Here is a 25,215-nt window from a genome sequence, read left to right as displayed (position 1 = left end):
TCATATTCTGGCTGAGCTTAATAACATTCAGTTTATATACTGCCCTTCAGGACAACTTAATGCCCACTCAGAGTGGTTTACAAAGGATGTTATTATTAACCCCACAACAACAATCACCCTGCGAGGTGGGTGGGGCTGAGAGAGCTCCTAGAAGCTGTGACTGACCCAAGGTCACCCAGCCGGCTTCAAGTGGAAGATGGGGAATCAAACCTGATTCTCCAGATTAGAGTCCCGCCGCTCTTAACTACTACACCAAACTGGCTTCCTCCCCAAACGTCACCCTTTCCAGGATCTGCCCCCAAATATTCAGGAATTTCCCAACCTAGAGGGGACAACCTTATTGAATGCAGCCCAGAGGGGAGATGGGAGGAAACAGTGGTCAGGGAAAAGGGCTCCACCCCGCCCCATGCATGGGCCTGCCCCCAAAGGCAAGAGGAAGGGAGAAAGAACCTGCCCTGCTAGCCTCATGTGACTGGCCAGGGCAGCTCCTTCACTGTGAAGGGTTTGGCCACTCACATCCTTTCCTGCTTGGCACCAGGCTCATTCAGGCCATTTGCTTCATTACCTGCCTGGCATAAGGCTCAGCTGGGCTGCTTGCCTCCTTCCTTGCACTCCGTGGGGCTTGGCCAGCCATTTACCACATTCCCAACCCCACATGGGGCTCAGGCCACTGGCTTGAGGCAACTGCCACCTCCCCACATAGGGGAAAGGCCACTCCTTGCCTGGTACTGGGATGACCTCAGTGTGTGTGTTAGGGGGGGTGCCCTGGCCTTTGGCCTACTGGGACTTTCCCCAGTGGCCTTAATGCCCCCCCCAAAATAGGGCCCTTTATGTACCAGTAAAGGAAGAGCAGTAAGTAGTATCTCTGCAGTTGCTCATTCAAGGTTTGTCAGGGCGTGACTCTTCTCTGGTGACAAAATGATGGAGGAGGAGAAGAATTGGCAGGGACCTCTATGGTCTTACCATATGGTGATTTCTAGAGGGGGTGGGGTAAACATTCAGGTCCTAGGGGTAATTGAAGTGGAGTATATCATGTAGCACTCTACAAATGTGCTTCATGTTATTAGTTAATGAAGAGACTGCTTTGGAACAAAAGTGTATCACACCTTTACATCTCAAGCTGAAGTAACTGTACTGTGAACTAAAGTAGCCTCAAGGCACCAAATTCTACTAGCAGATACAAGTGCTATAGCCCAGTTGCTGACAGTGGAGTGTGTGTGTGTGTGTGTATTAATTACGGAGCAGAAAGATTCTGAAGGGCCCCTGATTTCATTATTTTGTATTTATCATGAGGCTGCTGATTGCATTAATGACATGACCCGTACTGGGCTTCTTATAGCCAAAGAGTTTTCTCATCAACTCTGTGAGGAGACCATACAATGGATATTCTGGAAACTGCTTCTGTTTGCATTATTTGTCTCTGGGGATGAAATATGGGGGGAAAGGGGCGGTTTGTTCCTCGGTGGGCCTCCAGGACAAATAACAGTAACAACAAATGCATTGTTTGCACAGGAGGGCATCCTGTACATACATTGCGAGTCACCAGTCAACAAAACAATGCATGGTTATTTTATTATCTCGTTCATAAATGTGTGCTGCAGGTGCATTCAGAGAACTCCACTGGTGAATACCCATTCTAAAAACGGCCAAATCCCTGCATGTTTCCCCCACAGCATCTATTCTAATTAACTTAAGACATCTGGGTCTGTTTGGCTGAACTTTTAAACGCTGCTGTTTTTTTTTTTTTAAATGATAGTTAGCAAATTGTTCATTTATTAACTGTTTTTTTCTTTTTAATGGTTCTATCTTTTAATATATGTGTGTGTGCTGTGAATGGGGGTGCAAGGAACCACCTTATGAAGCTCTAGGCTGAGAGCATTGGGATTTTTTAAAATAGCACAAACATGTTAAAAACTGGGAGCTATTTGTTTAAATATGCTCAAGATCCAGTCCCACTGAGAGCACAGTGTCTGCCCCCGGAGAATACTCTGTAGTGCTCAGAAGAGCTCCTTCCCTCTCTCAGCACAGACTTGCTCACGTACCAACCGCTCAACTGGGCTATTATGGGGAATGGACTTCTGTGTCACTCCCATATCTGCCCTAAACATAGGAATGCCATTAGCCTGAAGGTGACAGGCAATCCTGAGGCTCCAAGGGGGCTCTTCCCTCCAGCAGGAGCAAAACTGGGGGCTGGGAAGCAATGTTTTGCACATCACTTCCAGTCGTACCTGGAAGTGACATCACAATGTGCTAGGAATTGTTCAGTTTTGGGAATTCATAGAGCATCATTATGTCACTTCCGGCTACTCAAATGGAAGTGATGCTGCAATGTTGCACGATGCTGCTTCCCGAGTCTCCACCCCCAAATACTCCTGCTGGTTGCTAGTGCTTGGCTGGCAACCATACTTCAACACTCTGCAAATTATTTGAGGTCACAGGGAAAGAAGAATTTGTGGAGTCCTCCTTTGCGAACCCTCACTGGTACAACAACTACAGTGGGCCTGGATGTCTCCCTTAGTATTTTATATTATTCTTTCCAATTGTCTAAAGAGCTTTACATATGTTATCTCAGTCATTCTTTCATCAATCCTATAAGGCAGAGTAGCGTTTTTGCCTGCATGTTACAAATGGGCAGAGTAGGATGGGTCACAGAAACATGGGTCAGAGAGTAGTGCACCAATGGCCAGATAATTTTAAAGACGAAGAACCTTACTACATGTTATGTTACACTTGTCTTCCATGGGAACTTTTAGTCAACTGCAAGTTCCTTATTGGGAATTGCCAGTTCTCAGGCACATGGGCCCTGATTGAGATGGAGTCCACAAGACATAGGCAGAGGGGGCTGCTGCCTATGCCTGTGTCATTTTCCTGGTTTGAAACGGCACCTAGAAGCACTATTTGACCCCACCCCAGGCCATTCTGGGATAGGGAAATGATGCAGGCAGAATACAGGAGCCCCTTCTGTCCATGGGCCATGTTTCCAATCCAAATTGTGTCCCTCAGGAGTTTGAGAACTGAGTCCCTGTATTAGAATTTGCAGCTGACATCTGACTAAAACGTCTCTGTGGAGGACATGTCAAATGTAATGTAATTATCTCACTGTTGAATGGATAGTTCTGAAATTTTTCAAGTGTTTTCCTTATGCAAAATATAAATTTAACGTTACACTGTTTCCAACCCTTCCAGCAGCTCATCCCCAAATCTTCTGCACCCCCTTTGCATGTGGCCAGCTGTGGGGTGAATGAATCTGAGTAGAGGCTGATCCGTTGACACCCCCTTTCCCTGCCCAGCCTCAAGGCAAGTTGAGGCTACATGAACCTGCAGTTTGCATTTGATGGTCAGAGGACATATACGATCTCTGTCTCATCTGTCTTAGATAATGCGTGATATAGATGCCCTCCTCTATATTGTCGACAGGGGGAGCCAAAATACACATTTTCCATTATGCATAAGCAGTGAGTGGGATCCAGCTAACTTTTTTGTTCAGTCTTGCCCAATTCCCATCCTTATTCGAGCCCCTGTCCCCTATGCAGATCCCATGACCGTCTCTTCCAGTGTATCATTTCTGGTAGTCAAAGGGGAAATCCCGATTCCCCTTTTTATCATCAAGAAAACTGGTTGGATCCAACCTGGGTGGCCTTGGGTCAGCCACTCCTTTCAGCTCCACCTCCCCAGCTGTATTGTGGGGATAATTATAACACTGACTTTGTTCAATGCTCTGAGCGGGGCACTAATCGGTAGAGAAGAGTGGTATATAAGCACTGTTGTTGTTGTTATTAACAGTATCCAAGTTCTTTTAAGAGAGACGTTTTGTTTTTGTTGCTTTGTAGCTTACATCACCTGATCTTTGTGGTGTGGACTTGCATCATTTTTATGTACTGCTCCTATCCAAGTTTGCTGAACAAAGTTGTAGGCACATGTTCCCTAATCTTGAACATCTTGCCTTTGTCAGCTTGACAGCTTGCATGAGCAGAGATAGGTTAACTCTATGGAAATATACAGGGCTTTTTTTTCAGCTGGAATGCGGTGGAACGGAGTTCTGGAACCTCTTGAAAATGGTCACATGGCTGGTGGCCCCACCCCCGATCTCCAGACAGAGGGGAGTTCAGATTGCCCTCTGCGTCGTGGTGCAAAGGGCAATCTAAATTCCCCTCTGTTTGGAGATCAGGGGGTGGGGCCACCAGCCATGTGACCATTTTCTCTGAGGGCAACCCACTGAATTCCACCACCTCTTTTCCAAGAAAAAAAGCCCTGGAAATATATATATGCAAGAAATGAATACCTTGCTCCAGGTTAGCTGCTCAGACATGAATTTTTCTGAAAAGAAATTTCACGATGGTAAAATGACCAATGCTTTCAGCATCTTCAGAACAGACACTGTCCTAAGACCTGTATTTCCTACCAAGTCTTCAGTGACAACCATTTTTTTTTTACCTTTTGAATTTTATTCCAGACACGTTCTTTATCACTTTTTCTTCCTTCGAGGGTGTCCATAGCATCTGCCATTAGCGACTGCAGCTGTGGCACCAAGATAAAAATTATCGGAATGAAATTCACACAAAAATAACTTCCCTAAATACACAGATTAAAACCTAATTAAAAAATCATTTGTACGCTGATGATTTTATTACTCATCTTTTGCACAATAAGCACCACCACTGCCATCATATTTTTTTGTCTCACCCACGTTTGCCTCATGTTATTATGGAATGTACAATGCCCCCACAAAAGGAAAATTCTACTAGAATTTTTGGACTTTAAAATATGAGTTTTGCAGTATAATCCTAAACAGCATCACACTTTTCTAAACCCACTTGAAGGATGCTGTTTAGAACTGCACTGCTAGAGCAAGAAATTTTTGCTTGGTAAAAGGAGGAGAGGTCCATCAGTGGCTATTAGCCACAAGGTATAGATGGAACTCTCTGTCTAGGGCAGTGATGCTCTGTATTCTTGGTGTTTGGGAGGGCAGTCAGTGGGAGGGCTTGTAGTGTCCCTTGCCCACTGGCAGACCTCCTGAGGACACTTGGTTTGTTGGCCACTGTGACACAGAGTGTTGGAATGGATGGGCCATTGGCCTGATCCAACATGGCTTCTCTTATGTTATTTGTTCTTAAGGCAGAATTGCAAGTATTGTATAAATATGGAATTTTTGTATACAAATAGATTATACATGCTGCCATTTACCAAGTCAGTCCTTGTTCCTTTTATTCAGTAGTGTCTGCTCAGTTTGGCGGACATCAACTTTGTAGGTTCTCAGGCAGAGGAAGGTCTTTCCTCACTTCCTCAGCTTCTTTAACTGGCTTGAGCCCTGGGCATGCTCTCCCCCATGCCACATCCCTTGCCCACACATGAACTGGTGAATGTGAAGCACACTTAAGACCCATTGATCTCCGTGGCAGATCTGAGCGCACATTGAAACGAACAGGCCACAAAGTGCTCATCTTTCACTGAATTGTGCCCATATTTAAAATGAATTATAACCTGCCTTTCAACCCCATAGGGGCTTCAAGGAGGTTCACAGCAGCCGTAAAACAATTTAAAACATATGCCCCAACTAAACCAAGGGGCACACCCACATGGATGCTGCAGCCTGCTTTCCCAACCTTTCCAATGACATAATTTAAACGTCAGGGTTAGCAGACAGGGAATCCTCTAAGGAAGATGCGCTTATTTATTGCTCTGACTATATTCAGCACGGGCTTCTGGTTCTGCCAAGTTTTCTAAAGAAGGACAGAAAGCATTGCAAGCACTCCAGAGGCTTGCTGGAACCTACCCTTGAGAAGGTCACCATGCTTTCCAGAAGGTAAAGTTTGCAGCTGGGAGATCTAGGTTTTAAGTAATGTTTTCACAGCATGTGCTTTAAGCTGTGATGTATGACTCGGGCTGCCACCTGTCCCAGAGGAAAACACTAGCCGCTCTTCATTTGCATACAGTAATTAATTTAAATGCTTGCAAATTTAAAATTACTCACTCTTTTAGCTTGTAGCAGAGGATTGGGTTGTGTTTTGTGTTCACGAGAGCCATAGATTTACGCATAAGGGCTCCAGGGATCCTCTTTCTGTCCCCGACTCCCCCAACACTACCAAGGTCGTGGTAAGAGCAAGCATGCCTTTTTCTTGGGGTAGCCATTCTTTGAGGTCCAGCTGCTGATGGAGTCATCACATACCAAGATTTGGACTCATGTTGGGGGGGGCAAATTTGGGGATTCTACGTAACTAAGGAAATATCACGCAGTTCCCATTTTCTATCCCCCTTTGAACAGGACCATTTGAGCGGCAACACCAGCTTGGGTGGGAACGGGGAGTCTCTGTAGCTCCACATCTCTATGGTCTAAGCCCTCTTTGGTGTGCATCCACAACCACCCAAATGGTTTGTGTTTAGTCGGAAGCACAAGCAATGATTAGACTTCCTTGTGGGAACTGTTTTGAAATGTCATTACTGTCCATTTAACTAGTCCCACTGATTGTATCCCACTTCGTTGTTGAAAGACGCGGTTGCAAGACATACATTTTTTTCTACTTTTAGTGTAGAAATCAGCTCCTTACTTGGACTCTGCCAAGCTGACTGTTCTGATCCATGCCTCCATCACTTTAAGACTGGATTCGATTGTTATAATATGCTCTATGTGGGGCTGATTTTGAAGGCAATCCAGATACTTCAGCTGGTACAGAACACAGCGTCTTGTCTGGAGCTAAAAGATTTGATTGCGCCACTCCTATTTTGTGTAATTTACACTGGCTGCCTGTTCACCTCCAGGGCAGTTTCAAGGCGCTGTTTGTATCTATAAAGCCCTGTGCTACCTGGGACCCACATCCCTGAAGGATCATCTCTCCTGGTAAGAGCTCGTGTACCAACTTAGGTCTTCCCAAGGTTTTCTAGAGTGTTCTCTCCATGAACTTTATTAGATTTGACAGTGGCTCCAGCAGGTACTTGCTTGGCCATGGCACCTGTTCTTTGGACTGTTTCCCAAAGGAGGTCAGAAGGATTCCTGTGTTGGCACAGTTCCAGAGGCACTGCAAAGCCTTTTTGTTTAAGGAGGCTCTTAGAAGTAATCTTTGAATTACAAACAACATTGTAAGTTGAACATGGGAGAATAGAAGTTGGCCAGGAAGCAACAGTGTCAAGGCAAAATCATTCTAAACAGGACCCATTTTGGTAATTTTGGCTTCTGATACCTTCAGGGCAGGGGAGTGAACTCTTAATTTCACCATGACTAGCTCCAACCCCCGTTTTGACCCTCAGCGACATCACTAATTTCCATTTTGAAATACTGTTCTGAAAGCATTCAGGAAACTCGAGGCAAACAAGTATCATCTTATTCCCTTGACTTCAATGGGATTCCTGCACTGTAAACAGACGGAAAGGTGGCCATTTGAAATAGAATCATGCCTCTATTCACATTTTCTATGCATGCTCTCTGACCAGCTCTGCTCAGATGTTGCAGCCGAATGTTCAAAGCAATGCTAAATTTCTTTTTTTTAAGCCGAAATAACAACATTTTGCTTTGCCCCACTTCCTCACTCCTTAAAGCCTTAAGAAAGGATTTCAAACAATGCTTACCAACTCAGAGTCCTGTTGGCTGATGTCCTGGAGATAGGGAATGGTTGCAAGCTCGGCCACGGCTTGATTAATCACTTGGGACTGCTCCTTGATACGTTGCAAGCGGCCGAGGAGGCTGGCCTGTTGCAGTTTTTCTATCATGCCTGAACATGCACAGAAAGTCTCCTGGGTTTACAATGGAAAGCAGGTGGGTTAGGCAAACGCCATAGGATGGTGCCCACATTTTTCCTTCCCGAGAGCTGAAATTGTTCCTTATCACTGCAGATTTACACTTCTAATGCCAGGAGCAGAAACTCTTTGATAATGCCATCATAAAAGACATCCTTTAAACATCCCTTCCAGCACAAGCAACAACAACAAAAAAAGCACAGTGTGTAAAGCAGATACGCAAGTATGAGTAGATAGCTAAGAAGAATGTAATTTTTCTTCCCGCTGTCAGGGTTTTCCATAATCCTCTTTTTTTAAAAAAAAACTGCTTTGGCTGTCTCAGTGAAATGTTAAGGATGAAACAGAAAAAACCCTGTAATACATAAATCTCTACAACTGGGTTCACAGACAATGTGAATACACAGTGTTTAAAGGTAACCTTGATATGCAGGCAAACTGTAGGATTTAAAACCTGCTAATGTACAGAGACGGGCTTAAAGTGAGCACTGTGACTTGGTTGATTTTTGCAGGTCTGGTTGCCGGCCTCAAATGAGATCTTGTTTACACGTTCAGCTAGCCTAAGACCGCAACTCTTGAACTCGATTTGGCTTCCCATTTGTTCCCCCTTTCAAAGGAATTTGTCAAAGGTTGGAGTGGGAAGAAAGAGTGGGGGCAGAACCTTCTGGCAGGCATAGAGCTCTTCAGCTCACTTCTTTCATCCCAGATTAAGTAACTGGGTAAACAAAATTGGTTTCCCCCCCCCCTCTCTTATGCTTGGCAAATGGAGTTCAGAGAAAACAGAATGACCGAAGACAGTCTGCCAGGAAGCATGGGTACCCTAAGGTCTGGAATCCTTTTGCTTATGTAGACAGAAATTTGTAGCTACAGATGATTCTGAAATAACTGCTGGTATTTCAGGCAAATTGAAGGGGAAGGAAGGCAGAAGGCCATGTAGGGCTACAGCTTCATTTAATATTCTGGCCTTCTTATTAGGAAATAATTAGTCTCTGGCTTAAATGTACACCATAACGCACGTATGTCAACATTCTGGAACAGTTACCTGGGTTTTTCCTGATTGACATTTTCTCTCACATGAGCTTGCAGACTTTATTTAAAAACTGTACAGTGCCTAACAGTATTAGGACTTATTATTATTAGTTGTCTTCATCATCAGTGTACTAAATATAATAAAATCAAAAAGAGTCCAGTAGCACCTTTAAGACTTTTTGAGTTTGCTACCACAGACTAACACGGCTAACTCCTCTGCATCTAAATATAATAACGTCATAGAAAGTACACATGTCAAGGTTTGTCATACACCTGGTAGAAAAGGGAATTGGCAGTTCAGGGCTCTCAGCCATTGTTAACTACATATTAACTCTTTAACTCTGTCTCATGTTTCACAGCACTAGTTTGACATTTCAAAGAAATTACAAGAAAAAAAAGTTTCTCAAAATAGAACCATATGGAGACAGTACACTGCTAAGCAAAGTTACACCTATCCATTGAAATCAATGGGTTTACAAGAGAGTAACTTTGTTTAAGATGATGCTCAAAGGGATGAAAAAGTTGCATTTTTGGATCAGACCAAAGGTTGCACTAAATGCAATGCCCAAACATGGGTCTCATGTTTCCAAGGACTCATTAATAGAGAAAGAGCAAGATTTGGGTCCAGTAGCACCTTAGAGGCCAACTAGATTTCCAAGATATGAGCTTTTGAGAGTCAAAGCTTCCTTTGTCAGATACATGGAGTGGGAAAAGCTAGGTATCTTTGTAACCCAGGTAGAAAGTGAGAAGGGTATTGCAAATTAGAGTGTCAGGAAGCTAGCTATAATACACATTGTAACTGCTTGATAGAGCAGGGTGGGAAGTGAAGAAAATTAGCATCTGTAGTGCGAGAAAAAAGTTCTTGGCATGTAGTAAAGGAGCACATTAGGTGGAGGGCTACACAAAATCTTTTCTCTCTGATGTGCTCATTTACTAAATGCATGGGACTTTTATACAGATGCTACCTGATCTGGATATTGCTCAGTAGAGTGAAATGTTTACCTCACGCTCGCCAATGAAATAGCTACTGACAAGGCTTGTGACACAATTAAAACAATCAATAAAATGTCAATAACAATAAAAAAGCTAAGCAAATTCAAAAAGACAATAATATAATTGGAAGCAGCATTAGAATCTCTAAAAAGATCGACCCAAGGAGTCATAGCAGCAAAGTTATAATATTAACCCAGGGCAGAAAAAACGAAATGCCCAAGAAAACGGTAATTGCTTTGCCTGGTGCTGAAGGAGGGAGTTCTGCAGGCACAGTACCACAACAGAAGAGTCCCCATCTCTAGCAGCCATCCAGTGGTGGGGCTACACAAAGCAGGCCCTCTCAAGGTGCTGATAAGCTTATAAGGGAGCAGGTGGTCTTTTAATATAAGCCTGTGGAGTGGCCAGAAAGCAAAGGAAGAAATCGCCTCAAGTTTAATTCTTATCTGTAAGAAGAAGGGATTATAGCATGTTGAACACTGTCAGGGGTTGTGTTTCAGTGGCAATGAAAAAAATGCAGAAACAGAGTGTAAATAACTGCTTCTGGCAGCAATAAGAGCCCACAGGGATGTGAAACACCATGATGAGAATTACCTGAGCTACCGTGGAGTTCAAGAGGCTACTAAGCTGCAGTAAAGAAAATAATAAAGTGGCCATGGATGAAGTTAAAACTGCCTCGTCCTGGTACAGTGAAGGTTAAGTAAATAGCAAACTTAAATGGAGGCTTTAGGCAGACAGAATTGGATGATTTAGCAGAGACAAGAGCTCAACGCCAGACAAATGGGAAGGAGAGGTAAGCAACAAACTCAGCATAAGGTGTCTGTAGATGAAGTTTTGCAAGAAAGGAAATGAAGTAACGAAAGATTCGTTGGCAGGCCGAACAAGCTCTCTGTGTGTAGATGGTTGACTATAATTGTTATATCAGTTAATAAACTGTTAAACTGAGAGCCAGTTTGGCTTAGTAGTCAAGAGCGTGGGACTCTACTCCCCCACTCCTCCACTTGAAGCCAGCTGGGTGACCTTGGGCTGGTCACAGTTCTCTGGAGCTCTCTCAGCCCCACCCACCTCACAGGGTGTTTTGTTGTGGGGTAATAATGACATACTTTGTAAATTGCCCTAAGTTGTCCTGAAGGGCAGTACATAAATCAAATGTCGTTGTTGTTAAAATCAAATTATTTTACATTCTACACCAAAAATGCATAACATTTGAACTAATTAACATCCAAATGCTGTGTGTCATTCAATTCAGGTATTCTAATCAATTTCTCTTACAGAATTGTTTTTGTCAAACAAACTGTATTGAAAATGCTTACCTACAGGAGAAAAATATTGCCAAATGCCATTGTTGGGGTTAGCCTGTGGAAGGGGCGGGGCAGGGCAGGGGCCCAATAAAAATTGTGAGTGCAGTGAGCTATAGGAGTGGCAACAGGAATGAGCAGGGGTAGACCTCTAACAAGACAATAAAAACAGAACTCAATAGTGCAGACCAGCAGACCAGCATCTTGCGTCTTCTGGTGCCAACCAGATGCCACCAGGAAGCAGCCCGTGAAGGCTCTCTCCCACTCCACTCCCCCAGCAACTGGAATTGAGTCACTCTGAATATTATTTCTCTTGGTCCTTAGATACTCATAGCCAGCAGAAAAGTCCAACTGATAGGCTGATGACCTATCTTGGTAGAACTCCCATACTGACTGCATGGTTGCATAAAAAGTATTTGGCAGGTCACCCCTGGCAACCAGTGGGAGGTGGGGGAGTGGGTATTCATCTCTCTTCTCTATGCATGCCCACATGCCTGCATCCTCAGTCAATGACATCATTTCCAGTGTGACCTGGAAGCAACAGCATCATGCCAGGGCCAACACCATCACTTCCAGGTTGTGCTGGAAGTGACATCATCGACTGGGGCTACGGGTGCACACATGCCCAGTTCCCTTGCTTATCTCCTCCCCTGTGCACATATTTCTCAGGCCTATATCCTCCCACTGATCAAGAATAAAGGTAGTCTATACAACCATTTCTACAATTTAATAAATTATCATAAAGTATAACAACACAATCTTCTGAATGAGCAAATGAGATTCAGTGCTTGGTTTCTGCATAAACAAGGAACGACCTTCTTAAAGTGGCATGTGCTGATCAAACTGTTTTTATAAATATTACACTAGAATGTTTTGTATTCAATATCCTAATAATAAAGTGCAAGTGCTTCAATATTGTTCTAAATACAGGATATTCAGTTTGTATATAACATATTGCACAAGTCCATAAGTTAAGGTGCAATCCATAACACATTCGAACCTATAATATTGCACAAATTCATTAAAGTGCTAAGTCGTTCATGATATATACAAAATAAGGAACCTCAAAGATCCATGCACACAGTGTCCTTGCTGTAGCAGAAAGTCCAACAATAATTCCACACTGTTTGAAAACGACTTTGGTCTGTCACTTGTTCTATTTGCTATACAGGTAAAGAACAAATTATGTTTGTGCGCTTGAATGATACAACTTGATATGTAAGTATATGATATGTACATTGAGATTTGTGACTTTATGTATTTTCAGTTTGGGATACATGCTTAAATTCGTTACAATGACTATGGGCCAAGCTACACATGACGAATGACACTTGAATGGCAAGTGGATTGAGTGGAGGGCAAGTGAACAGGGAGAAATACACTTGCCGTTCAAGTGTCATTCGTCATGTGTAGCTTGGCCCTATGATTCTTTGAAAAAAGATACATTTTGAAACACAGTTCTTTGGATCTAGATGACCTGTTAGAACAAGAGACTAATCACAGCCGTTCTCATGTCCAATCCTCTTTCAATGCACTTTAGTGATCGTTTGCAAGTGGGTTGTGTCATTTCACACAGTATAATCCAGTTTCAAAGTGTATTGAAAATGCATTATTCCGCATGTGTAAAAGTGTCCTTAGAAGGGCATTTAGGATTGCACTGTAGCTCTCCCACTGAAATCAGATAGTCAAGTGCTTAACTTTGAATGAATAGTTTCCATTGTTTTATGCTTTTAAATCAATGTGACTATTTCTTGACAGTGCAATCCTATGTGCACTTCCTTGAAAACAAGCTCCACTAACTACAGTCAGGCTTAGTTCTGAGTAAACCTGCAAAGGAGTGCAGTCCTAAGCAGACTTATACCCTTCACAGCCCATTGATGTCAACAGACGTAGGAGAGTGTAATACTGCTGAGGTCCATACAGTTGGGGGTGTTAATTAACTCCCTCTTCCCTTATCCCAGAAATACTTCCATCAGTGTCTTTCAAATGGGAAAAATAAACCTAGCAAAGTATTTTAGATCTTACAAAAAATAATTGCATCTTTTCAACTGAAGTGTATTTTTCCTCCGTTAAACCTTCATTTTTAAACCCCAAAGAAATTCAGAGAGCTAATAGCAGGTAACTTGGAGGAAAAGTGTCCGATAAAGCACATTCTTCCATGGAATGAGCATTAAGGCAGTTTGGGTGAGATAAATAATAGCCGCACGTATAATTCAAATAAAAATTGGACTACTTTTGCGGCAAACCGAAGTGTCCAATTTCATCAGCGTCTAGACAGAAATGACAGAGTAGTCCATGTCCTGTAATGCCAGCTCTAAACTCCTTTATAATTTGGTTTTGGGGGTCAAGGGTGCTCTCTTCGCAGTATCAGTATACAAAGTTGTTTACCAGAAAGGATGCAAGTTTTTCCTCAATTATGTGTTCTGTCCCTTTTTTGTGGACTAGATTGGCAGACGTTCTGTCTAAATCAATGATAAATTGTTTCCTTTTTACTGTTTTCTCTATTCGTGCAAATTATATGATTTGACTGTTCAGCCCTGTCTCTCCCTACAAAAAATGGCTGAGGGGACACAGTTACTGCTGCTGAAAAAATAAATTCTTTTGCTGACTTCTGAAAAAAAATTCTTCCCTTTCTAACCATTATTCACTAGAGAATAATTTAAAAATGGCATTTTAAAAAAAAAGTTCCCATAAAAAATTCTATTTTTTAAATTTTTTGGGACTATTAACAGTTGAAGTATTAAAAGTACTAAAGACAAATAAGTGGGTACTAGATCAAATCAAGTCTGAATTCTCCCCAGAAACTAAAATGACAAAACTGAGGCTATTGTACTTTGGTCACATCATGAGAAGATGAGACTCTCTGGAAAAGTCAATAATGCTAGAAAAAGTGGAAGGCAGCAGGAAAAGAGGAAGACCTAAAATGAGATGGCTTGACTCAGTAAAAGAAGTCACGTCCTCCAGTCTGCAGGATCTGAGCAAGTTTGTTAATGATACGATGCTTTGGAGGTCTTTTATTCATAGGGTTGCTATAGGTTGGATGTGACTTGACAGCACATAACACATACACTAAAAACAAACACAGCTGCTATGCACTTTAAGTGATAAAGTACACTGAGGAAGTGACAAATGGTTGTATCTAAATGAAAGTTATTTCGGAAGTTCCTTTATGTGCCAAGGAAAGGGAAGAATTTTAAAATCTCAGACTGAAGTGTTGTATGATGCTGTTGTACCTTCTTCAAGCCTCCTAAAATGAACCTTTAGGCTCCCTAAATGCATCTGCCCTGGAAGTTTTGTACCTTTTACAGAATCTCAGAATCACAGAGTTGGAAGGGGCCATACAGACCTTCTAGTCCAACTCCCTGCCCAATTCAGGATGAGCCTAAAGCATCTCTGACAAATATTCATCTAGCCTCTTCTTGAAAACTGCCAGTGAAGGGGAGCTCACCACCTCCCTAGGCAGCTGATTCCACCTTTGAACTACTCTTCAAGTTTTTCCCTAATATCCAGCCGGTACCTTTCTGCATGTAATTTAAGCCTGTTGCTTCGAGTCCTATCCTCTGCTGCCAACTGGAACAGCTCCTTGCCCTCCTCCAAATGACAGCCTTTCAAATACTTAAAGAGAGCAATCATGTCCCCCCTCAATCTCCTCTTCTCCAAACTAAACATTCCCAAGGCCCTCAGCCTTTCCTCGTAGGGCTCACTCTCCAGGCCCCTGATCATCCTCATCACTTTCTTCTGCACCCTCTTGATTTTGTCCACATCCTTTTTGAAGTGAGGCCTCCAGAACGGCACTTTTAAAGAAAGCCTGAGGGAAAACTCCCTGGAGAGCTCTCTGAGAAGCAAGAGGATGCCAGACTTGGAATGAGAAAAGCCATTTCTGATCTTGTGTGTGAGGACTGTATCAACCGATTTTCATGGAGGAAAGTTTGTTTTATTGGCTATTAGCAATGACAGCTTAAATGGAATAATGGCTCTAAATAGTTGCTAGGAGGACACACAGTGGAGCAACCAGCTAGATGTTATGGGAAAGCCCTTTGATTTCATCTGAATATCCAAGTCTCTTCATTTTATCCGCACAGTAACAACCCTGTGAGGTAGGCTGTACTGAGAGAGAGAATGACTGGCCCAAGGTCACCCATGGTGAGCTTCCATAACAGAGTGGGGATTCAAGCCTAGCTCTCCCTCTATTCTAATCTGACATGCTATTCACTACAACACAAGGAGTCTCTTGTCAGCTCTTGCCTTTCCACTCCATTGCTGTTCTGACCTTATTAAAAAAATAAGAGATCTGATCATGGATATCCCACTGCCTTATCTAGTTTGATTCTGAGCTGCAAGAGACAAAATGGACTGCAGCTTTATAAAAGCTTTTGTTGCACTAAAATAGCTTACCTAGATTTTGGACTACAGTGAGGCAAATATGTTATCCCTAGGAGCTCTCCAAGGTCCTCTGCTATTTGACTGTGACCAGTTGCTGGACTCTATTGCGTGGAGCCTTGCTACCTGCTCTTTGCTGCTTAGATTCTTCTGTCCATCGTCTGCGCCAGATCAGATTCCCCTGGACTTTGCTCAAAGCGTCAAAGTTTCTTCACACTGTGAGAACAAATCATCCTTGACCCCAAAGACTACCGTAAGACCCTTGGCATAGTTAATACGTTTGAAATAACTAGGTGTAAAACCCCATCATTCACTTGCATCAAGATTATTCACTTGCATCAAGATCTTTTATCTTTTACAGGAAAAAAAACCACACACACAATGAAACAGAGTCTGACACTCACGGTTAATTTGGTGCCTCTAATGAAATCCATTATTGGCAAGATTCTTTTCCCAATGGTCTCCAGGTGTCTCCCTGCCTCTTCTTTTGTGAGGGGACTAAAAGGAGCTTTGTGTTCTAAAGAGGTTTATGAAAAAAGAGAGTCATACCTGATATTATTTTTTAAATTACTGTCTCTGCATCTTAAATTGATACTACTATACATAGACGTCTAACACAGACTTTAGGTATAAATAACCCCAAATAAATAACAAACAATACTTTGAAACGACTACAAAAAGTATCATTCATTTACCCCACCTCATATAAATATATATCTCCGTTCAATGAAAGACATTCTCAGATTAGTTTATAGTAAAACTGGCCAGCCCTAGAACATTTTAGATTGCAAAGAAAACTTTAATGTTATCTTCTGTTTGGTTCCTTGAACAGGACAGTCCTCCAATTTTCTAAGCCCTGCCAGGCAAATGGGTAACATGGGCTCTGGGCTCTTGGAGATGGTGACCCCTGGCAGCACTGGAGGCAAGGATAGTAATGTATAACCCAACCCTTTACCTCTTATCGCTGCTGTTATCTCTTTAGGTCCACAGTGGCAAAGGGAGAGTTAGCCCTCCTTTCCAGAAGTGTGTTGCTAAGTTCTATTCCTGAGTAATGCAAGACGTTAGTGTTCAAAAGGCGCAGGGCTTCTCCTTACGTTCCCATGTTTTATTTAACTCAAGGAGGGGAACATGGGTGGAAGTTGGCTCTTCCCTCTGCCTTGTACATCAGCAACTGTTGACAATGTAGAAGGAGCTGAGAAGCAGAGTTGCCACAAACAGGTGTGAGACCGGATTAGCACGCTTGTGCTGAGTTTCCTAATGCAGACATAAAGCCTAGGTTTACATGCTCAGTCAGGCTGGTGAGGCAGTAAGGGGCTTTCAGAGAGGCATGAGGCCCTCTCTTCCACTCTACGGCATGGGTGGACTGACTCTTTAGCTTACAGAGGAAGTTCCTGGCGGGCTGGGAGTACACTGAGAGAAGTGCCCCCTCTGGTGTGGATAGTGATGGAGGGGCCTGCTTGGCTTGTACCAGGCTTCAGTGGCAGTAACAATGGGGGTAGGCTTGCCCATGCCACTCTCACCAAGGCTTGGGTCCTGAGACAGGCAGACCCTGTGCTGTCACCCACACTGCGGTCACCACTTGGCCCAGCTTGCTCCAGGGCCATTTTAACCCCAACCATGCAGACAAAGGCAGGCCTGAACAAGGTCCTCCCCGTGAACATATGATTCCATCCTCAAAGAAAGGGTCTTCTCCTCCCATCTGAGACTGATGTTAGCTTAGGAAGAAATGGCAGGGAGAAAAAAAACCCCCAATATACCTGAAAATGCAGGCAGCTTCCTGCAAGACATCTTTTCTAGGAATTTCCCGACTTCCTTGTTTTTGAAACCGAGTGTAAGCAAGTACGACTGGGGAGAAGGGCGGGGCCAATCCACAGTTTGTGGCAAACTGTGAAGCCCATGGGGATCTGAAATATAAAAAGGAGACTGCCTCTCATCATTACAGCGTTCATTTAAATGGAATGGAAAATACCTCACCATCTGCTGCCTTAGTAGGATTCCCTACCCCAGCCATAGCTTTTCCATTGAAATCACCGGGATCTACAGTTGCTAGTAGAATTACTGACAATGTCTTGGTCCTTCCATGATATAACACAACCTGCCACCAGAAGTGGGCACCTCACCCTAACGATCACCCAATAATCTGTGGTCTGAGGAAGCACGCTTCATCCCAGTTTAGCTTTTCCATTGAAATGACTGGGACATAAAGCAAACATCATAGATGAAAAGCCCTGCTGGATCAGACCAGTGATCCATCTGGTCTGGCATCCTGTCTCTCACAGTGGCCAGCCAGAGATCCAACAAACAGGGCATAGAGGCCAAGGCCTTTCCCTGATGTTGTCTCCTAGTGCTGGTGTTCAGGGGTTTATAGCCTCTGAATGTGGAGGTTCCCCTTAATGGTCATGGCTAGTAGCCACTGATGGATCTATACTCCATGAATATGTCTAGCCCCCTTTTAAAACTCTCTATGCTTGGAGTAGGGTTGCCACTCTCCTGCTATGGTGGGAGGCCTCTCACTGGTAATCCTCAACCCCACTGTCACTTGAAGAAAAAAGCCATTGTATCAACAGCGCAATGTCATTTCTAGGGTGAACCCAGAAGTGATATCATGCCACTCTAGGTGGAAACTCTATGGTAAAACCACAGGTTTTTCATAGAATCCTAGAGGGGCATAATGTCACTTTGAGGATTGCCAGGAAATGATCTCATGCTGTTGTGTCAAAGGCACCCTCCCGTGTCCCCACACCCAATCTGCTGCTGGGTGCCAGTCATTGGCTGGCAACCCTAGCTTGTGGCCATCACTACTTCCATTGTCAGTGAATGCCACCATTTAATTACTCATTGAGTTAAGAAGTACTTGCTTTTGTCCGTTCTAAATCCCATCAGTTTGATTAGGTGCCTTTGTGTTCTAGTATTACTGTGCTTAACCGTCATCCAGGTTTGTTAATGTCACCTTTATTACCTGTATAAATGTATTCCACATAATCTGGGTGCTTTTTGGTAAAAGCTTCTTTCAACTTGTCAATTTTTTCAGCCTTTACTTTGGTTGCAAATGGCGTGTACATCACTGAAAAAGATTCTGCTCTGGTGATGGCTTCTTCAATCATAGCCTAAAAAGAAAATATGATACAGATTGTGCTGCTTAAAAGTGAGCTGCCATTAAAGGGAGGGGGGGGAGAGGAAAGAAAAGAAGAGGGAAATGAAAAATAATTACCTTCATGGATGATATTTTCCCCTTAATAATTGCACAGTCATGCAAAGATAACATATTTTTAGTTTGAATATTAATTAGAGAAAAATTCAAATTAGTTCCAGAATGCATGGCCTATCTCACACTCAGAAAATCAATTTAAATGTAGAAAAAGAACATTTGTAAACAGTTTTCATGGCAGCAGGTCTTTGCCATTAGTGGGAAGAAAAAAAGCATTAGAAAAATCGTCCCAAAGATAATAAGAAAAATGAATTTCATTTTCTCTGAAGGTCATATCTACAAATACTAGAGATTTTTTGCTCAAAGCTTGGAATGTTGATTTAAATTTGCGTTGCTGTTTCAAATGTGGATTACCCAAAGAAAAGCTAGCAAGGAAAGGATATAATGAAAGGATGGTCGATATCTTGCAGCCTTCTACAGTTATTTTTTGTTGAAAAAAGGTTCAGAGATATTTTGTTTTAAACACATGCCTCCACTCTCTAACCAGAAATTGTTTCCTAGGATGCTAGCATAATCATTGCAAGCTGTTAAAGATGAACAATAACAAATCATAACATCTCAAATCCCTAAACATAAAAAGAAAAAAAAAAGCTAGAAATGTTAAAAACCCAAACTTTGAAATGGGAGTAACATTGAAGCAACAATAAGACGGAGACCCAGATATGGTCTTCCTTCCCACTCAGAGGGGAACTACATGATAGGAGAGAAGAGTTTGTTCTACTGTCTCTATAATGTATAGTTGGACTCACAACCTTCCTCCCAAGTGCTGCGCGTGTCCTGCGGTCACACTTGCTTACATGGCCGTGCAGCAGCATCTGCGATTGTCTGTCTGCGTAACTATAGAGAAAGCAGCGCACAGCATCCCTTTGTTTGAATTTTCCACCAACCCTTGACAGCTGGTTTTCTTGTTATTTAACCCAAAGCAGACAGGCAGTGAAATCCAAGTGCAGCCTGGGATACTAATCACCGACTCAGAGGAAAAACAAACAAACAAACTCATGTCCCTCTGGGCATGCGATTGAAAGGTGTGTGAACAGGTGGGATACATGTAAGTAGAAACTCGTATCTGTTCTCATGTAGGATGTATCATGTAGCCTAGCCTTTAGTCACTCTTAAAAAAATTGGAAGCCATCCCTATGATGGTGTAGTGGTTAGAGCATCAGACAAGGATCTGGGAGGTCCAACTGTGAACTTCCCGTGGCCAGCTTGCTGGGTAACCATGGGCCCATCACATACTTTCAACCTAACCTACCTCAAAGGGTTTCTGTGAGGATAAAATAGAGGAAAGGAAAACAATGTAAGCTGCTTTGTGTCCCCACTGGGGAGAAAAGTGGGATATAAATGAAGTAAATAAAAACCTGTTAATGACCCTCAGGTGGTTTTACATTATCATCTGCCCAGCCAAAGCTGGAGTTCAGTGGTTCGATGTTCCCATCAAGCTGCTAAATAGCTTGAGGGCCAGATGAAAACTTCCTGTGGGCCAACAGTGACCCATCTTTGGCGCCACCCCTCCATTTGTTCCACTTTCAAACGTCTTATTTTTCCTATTGTATTTGTCACCTGTTTCACAACTTTGATGCATGATGTGCATGTATGACTTATTTCAGTCACACAAGTTGATAAATGAACAATGTGCTAATGTGGATTCTGTACTTAGTAATTTCACATACGGTGGTTATTTTTTACAGTATTAATGATATCACGGTTACTCACCTGAACACTGTTTACTGATCGCACTCTTTAGTACGCTAACCTGAAGCTGGCGCACAGGTCAGTGTAAGCTCAGCAGCTTGACAAGTGAAGATGAACTGGATGTAGGTAGCCTGTGACCCTTCAAGGTCCACAAACAGAGTGGGTTCCAGATTTGGGGGGCCCTGGACAAAGAGTGCTCAGCCCCCTCATGCCCACTACAAGCCCCCTCTTTTTGTGCTCCCACCTGCCTGTGTGTCCTTCCTTTGCCCATTCACAAGCTCTCCCGCCAACTGTAGTCACAGCTGCCCACACTGCCTGCAAGATCATTCCCCAATGGTGTTGGATGGTGGGTGCAGTTAGGAGAGTCACTGTCACCAGGGATGGCCACCAGGCATGCTGATGCCTTGTGCACCACCCACATACCCTTCTCCAGCAGCATTAGGCTGCATATGCAGCCGGGAGCAGAGATGACAAAGCACTCTCAAGCCGGCAGTGGAAGTGTATGAGTGCAGGCATCAGAGGAGATGTATGAGTAGGGAGCCAGCAGCAGAAGCCACAGGCAGTTGCTGTACTTTGCCATGTACTAACACTGGGTCTGTCCAAAAGCCCAACTTCTGAGGCAGTTGCTTGGTCACCTGTCCCTAAATCAGGCTCTGAGTGCAGATGTTGGAGCAAGAGTAGATCTGCTATTGATAGACTGGCTTGGAGAAATGATTAGTGGCTGTCACTATCTGAAGAAACAAGTCCTGTGCAGAGGTGCTAAATCCATGTGTGAGTGGGAGATGGGGGAACTGGCTACTGGAACCATCTAGTGCATAGTATGTAGCCCATACACGTACAGGTTGTGGACAGAGTCTTTTTCTGTGTGGGTTGTGCGTACCCTGCATTTCACTCTGTGAGGCTGCTGTCCACAACCATCCTCCATACTAAGCAGCCCTTCTCCAATCTGACAGGCACTGCCTTCAGTGGAGGTGAACTGCTTCTTGTTTAAAAGCAGAGAGCTCAACCAAGCTCAGAACAGCACCACAAGGAGGAGGAAAGGCTCCGGCCCTCCTTCAATGCCAGTTTCTCACATTAAAACCACATGCAATGGGAGTTATTTCACGGATTTTGCAGCTCCACGTGGAGAGTATGTACACAGATTCCCCATGTGGAGCAGCAAAGTCAGCCCCCTCCCAAAGGCCTCAGAACACCACTGTGGGGGTGCGGGGGGGGGAGGGGAGGAGGAGGAGGAAGGACTCCTCCCTCGCCCCTCAAGCCATTTTCCAAAATAGTGAGCGCGCATCTGTTTTTGCTGCTTCACATGGGAGTATTCCGTGAATGTGGAACAGTAAAAACAGAGAAATACCCTCCTCCAGTGCTATTTTGATGTGGGGAAATGGCTTGGCGGGGGGAGGCAGGAGCTCTTTCTCCTCCTGCAGAGCTGTTCTGAGGCTGTTTGGGCTCTCCTTTATTTTTTAACAGCCATTCCTCACAGCTGCTGTGTGGCTGCTGGGAACCCAACTTGGGTCTGGGGAACCCAATTCTTTACAAACCTGCAGGTCTAGAGAGACCCTAAGACCTTTTTACACATATGTGAGGGAGAAAGGAAAAGGAACTGTTCTTTCTGTATATGTGAGAGAGATGGGCAGGAGGGAGGGGCAGGCAGGCATTGTGAGCTTCCATTAGACAGTGTCTACATTATGCATACACCCATTTGAATCTCCCATTGGAGAAGGAGATCATATGCTCAGGTATCGTTAAGGTCCAAACTAGGTTAGCAATCTTTCTGTTTCTTTTCTTTTATTAGTCTGAACCACACTCCTGGAGCCTTTATTCTACCTAGAATTATGCCAATAGAATACAGCCTGTATTTGTTTAAGATATTCCTACCTGCATACCTTGTGTATTGTCAACGTTACTCAAAGAGCCCTATTGGATACTCCTCCTGTCATCAAACTGAGAAGGGTGGAGGAATAAAACCAGAAGATGGTGGCAGGTGGAGAGGGAAAGCCCCCCCCCCCGCACCTACTTAAGAGAGGATAGGAGCTGCAAGGGAAACTTACTGAAGAAATTCCTCAACCAAAATGACTTCCTCCCAGCTTCTGAGCAGAGCTGGACCTATCTCTTTTGCTTAAGGGCTGACTGCCCAAGATGAGGGTGAGGCTGGTCTGTCACTTGCTGGGCAGAAGCCTTACAGGATCGTGGTACATGATATCCCCTCTGTGTTGATTACATCCAGATTGATATAACATTGAGAAAGCATCTATGTGCGACTACCGTGCAATATGTTGGGGTTTCGTTTTACATATGCAATGTTATACAATGGCACATGAATTAGAGAAATGTTTTACCTCATGGCAAGTTCAGCACAGATAGCCTTTAGCAGAGACAAGCCGACACAGATAAAAGAGGAAAGCTAAGATTTCCCCTCTTAAATGACTAACTGAAAAATCTCAGTGTGGAAATGAGAAATTACCGCTAGCTGTATTGCTGGCAGGCTGAACAGACAGTACTTCAGCTCTCAAGGTCACTCCTCGGTGATGTAAAATTGCTCAAGAAATTATGTGTAAATCTGAGTAATGTTTCCAAAAGCTGAGACAATTGTCTCTGCTCAGCTGGAATGGAAGGGCTGAGGTAATTCAGTATTTGTCTTCTCTTTCATAATGGACATAAACAGGTACTTTGGTGCGCATTATACCACTTCACTTTTGGAAGAACTCTGCTTGTGATGAAAACAGTGATTTGATCTGTGTGCCCTTACGCAATACATCCTGGAAATGAAATGCATTTCGCACCCAACCAGAGGCACAATACCTGCCCTTTCTAAACATTTCACAGTGGAAGTGACAGGAAGGAAAAACACAAGGAAGGTTTATGGCTACAGAAAATGCAAGCACTCTTTTTAAAAGCAAGAATATACCACCCCAGCATGCCCCCCATGTACAACAAGCCCCCCCTTTCATATAAAACTATGGAAAGACTGCATCCTTCATGGGCCATAATTTCTCAGGAAATTGCTGATTACTTTTTAACACAGCTCCTCTGGACTTTCTGAGATATATATCCCAGAATTGCAAGCTCAGTGATCACCCATGTGCACCCCCACAGGTTGATACAGCTGTGTTTGGGTTGCATAGGCAGTTCCTTATCTGTCATGCATTGGCAGCACATGAGGGCTATTTAGTGGAAATAACTACTTGACAGTCCAGGAAATGAGGTGTGGTACACCGAGGGATATTGACAGTGGGACTGGAGAGTTGACACTGGGGGCTAAGATTGCTATATGACTGTTGAGACTTGCTTAGGTGGTGGGGGAAATGAAAAAAAATGCCGTCAGTGATGGTGTAATGTTACTTTCAAGGAAAACACAGAAGTGACATCACATCTCTTTAGGAATTTCTGGAAACACTATGGCATTTCTGTGATTACTAGAGAGGACGAATGTAACTTCAGGAGAAGATCCAGAACTGATGTCAGTTTTCTTTAGGAAGAGCAGAAAACTCTATGCTTTACTACAGAGTTTCCGGCAATTTCCAGAGAGATATGAAGAAATTTCCAGGTTTCCTAGGAAGGGGTAGCATGCCATCACTAATGCCCCGCCTCTCCCCCATAGCTCCCCCCAGTCTCCCACTGGTTGCCAAGCAACCATACTGAGGATGTAATCCCTCTTGTAGGCTGGGGGTTTGCCTCTGGCCATCCACTGTCTTGTCTTCTCCCTCCCCAAGGGCTCCTGGCAGGTCTCAGATACAGGAGATTGGGGCAAATTCACCTCACCTTAGCTCACACAAACTCCTTGAGGGTAAGAGTGCCTTAGCTGTGCAGTCTCTCGGTCTCTCTCAGCTGCTTTGGATCTCTCCCCTCTTCTCCCCAGCCTGCTTCTGGAGCTCTCTTTTTATTCTTATCCCCAGCTCCACCCCCCCAATTCCCATCCCCAGAGGAAGACCAATCCCACTGTCAGAGGCTGGAGCACAGCCTGTAGGAAGCCTGGCCTGAAAGACCCCTCTTTGCACCATCTACCACAGCTAGGAGCGTGACTGGGGCCCACCCTGCCTCCACAGGACTGGGCAGGGTCTCCTCGAGGGGAGGATGGTGTTGCTCGTCAGCCTGAGCAGCAGTTGAGGGCTCCTTGCCACTGACGTGGAGCCTCACAGTGGTGTTACCCTGCCCCTCAGCCACCTGGGAGTGCTCGAGCTTGGCCACATGAAGACGGTAGGTGCAGATGACTTTGAAGCTGCTTTGCCATCTTGGGGGCTGACTGCATGACTGGGCTGTGATGAGGCTGTGCTCCTGGGCCACACGGGGACTGCCCATCCAGGTTGGGAGGAGGCCATGTCCTTGGGTATTAGATCCGTGCAGCCTGATTGTGTGGAGGTGGCATGCCTCAGCAGCCCACCACAGACCCAGGGTGGCAAGGGCAAGCACCAGTGTCGGGAGGCTGAGAGGTATGACTGGGCTCTGTTGCTGCCGGGTCCGCAGGTAAGCCTGTCTCCCCCTTGGGAGATGTGAGGGGGAGGCTGTGCCTGTCCAGAGAGGGTGGTGTGGTATCCAGGGGCGAGTGGTTGGCGTCCCTGGACAGAGGATGAATCTCATCCCCCAGGACACACCAGGGGTGCCAGCAGAAGCAGCTAATATTCTCCTATAGGGGTGTGCAGCCAAAAAAATGGTATTATTTGTATCTGAGCATCTGTAATACCATAAATATCTGTAATACTGTAAATATTAAACAATACAGACATTCAGGTCCAAATATACTGATATAGTATCTGGATCCAGTTTTATTTGTGAATACCCAAGATATTTGGCCATTATTTCCTATGGGGGAACCTACCTGGGTGGGGTGGGGGGATGGGGTTGGAGGGTTCAAGAAAACTCCCTCCAAATTGCAGATAACCTTGTTTTGACTGTCCACTA

At 44.1% G+C, this 25,215-nt stretch overlaps 1 protein-coding gene across 1 annotated transcript in view; it reads right to left on the bottom strand.

Moving 5' to 3' along the window:
- The window catches only part of SPATA16 (spermatogenesis associated 16), a 183,403-nt gene that overhangs the window by 24,114 nt on the left and 134,074 nt on the right, over positions 1-25,215 (bottom strand). Inside the window, exons 5-9 of the mRNA XM_054983481.1 lie at positions 18,382-18,529; positions 17,180-17,326; positions 15,827-15,939; positions 7,561-7,725; positions 4,435-4,518 (exon numbers count right to left, since the gene is read on the bottom strand). Of these exons, the coding sequence (XP_054839456.1) occupies positions 4,435-4,518; positions 7,561-7,725; positions 15,827-15,939; positions 17,180-17,326; positions 18,382-18,529 (657 nt within the window). The remainder of the gene's footprint in view (positions 1-4,434; positions 4,519-7,560; positions 7,726-15,826; positions 15,940-17,179; positions 17,327-18,381; positions 18,530-25,215) is intronic.

Source organism: Eublepharis macularius, chromosome 6, assembly GCF_028583425.1.
Source record: "Eublepharis macularius isolate TG4126 chromosome 6, MPM_Emac_v1.0, whole genome shotgun sequence".
Taxonomy (NCBI): Eukaryota; Metazoa; Chordata; class Lepidosauria; order Squamata; family Eublepharidae; genus Eublepharis; species Eublepharis macularius.
This window is presented reverse-complemented; position numbering and strand designations above follow the sequence as displayed.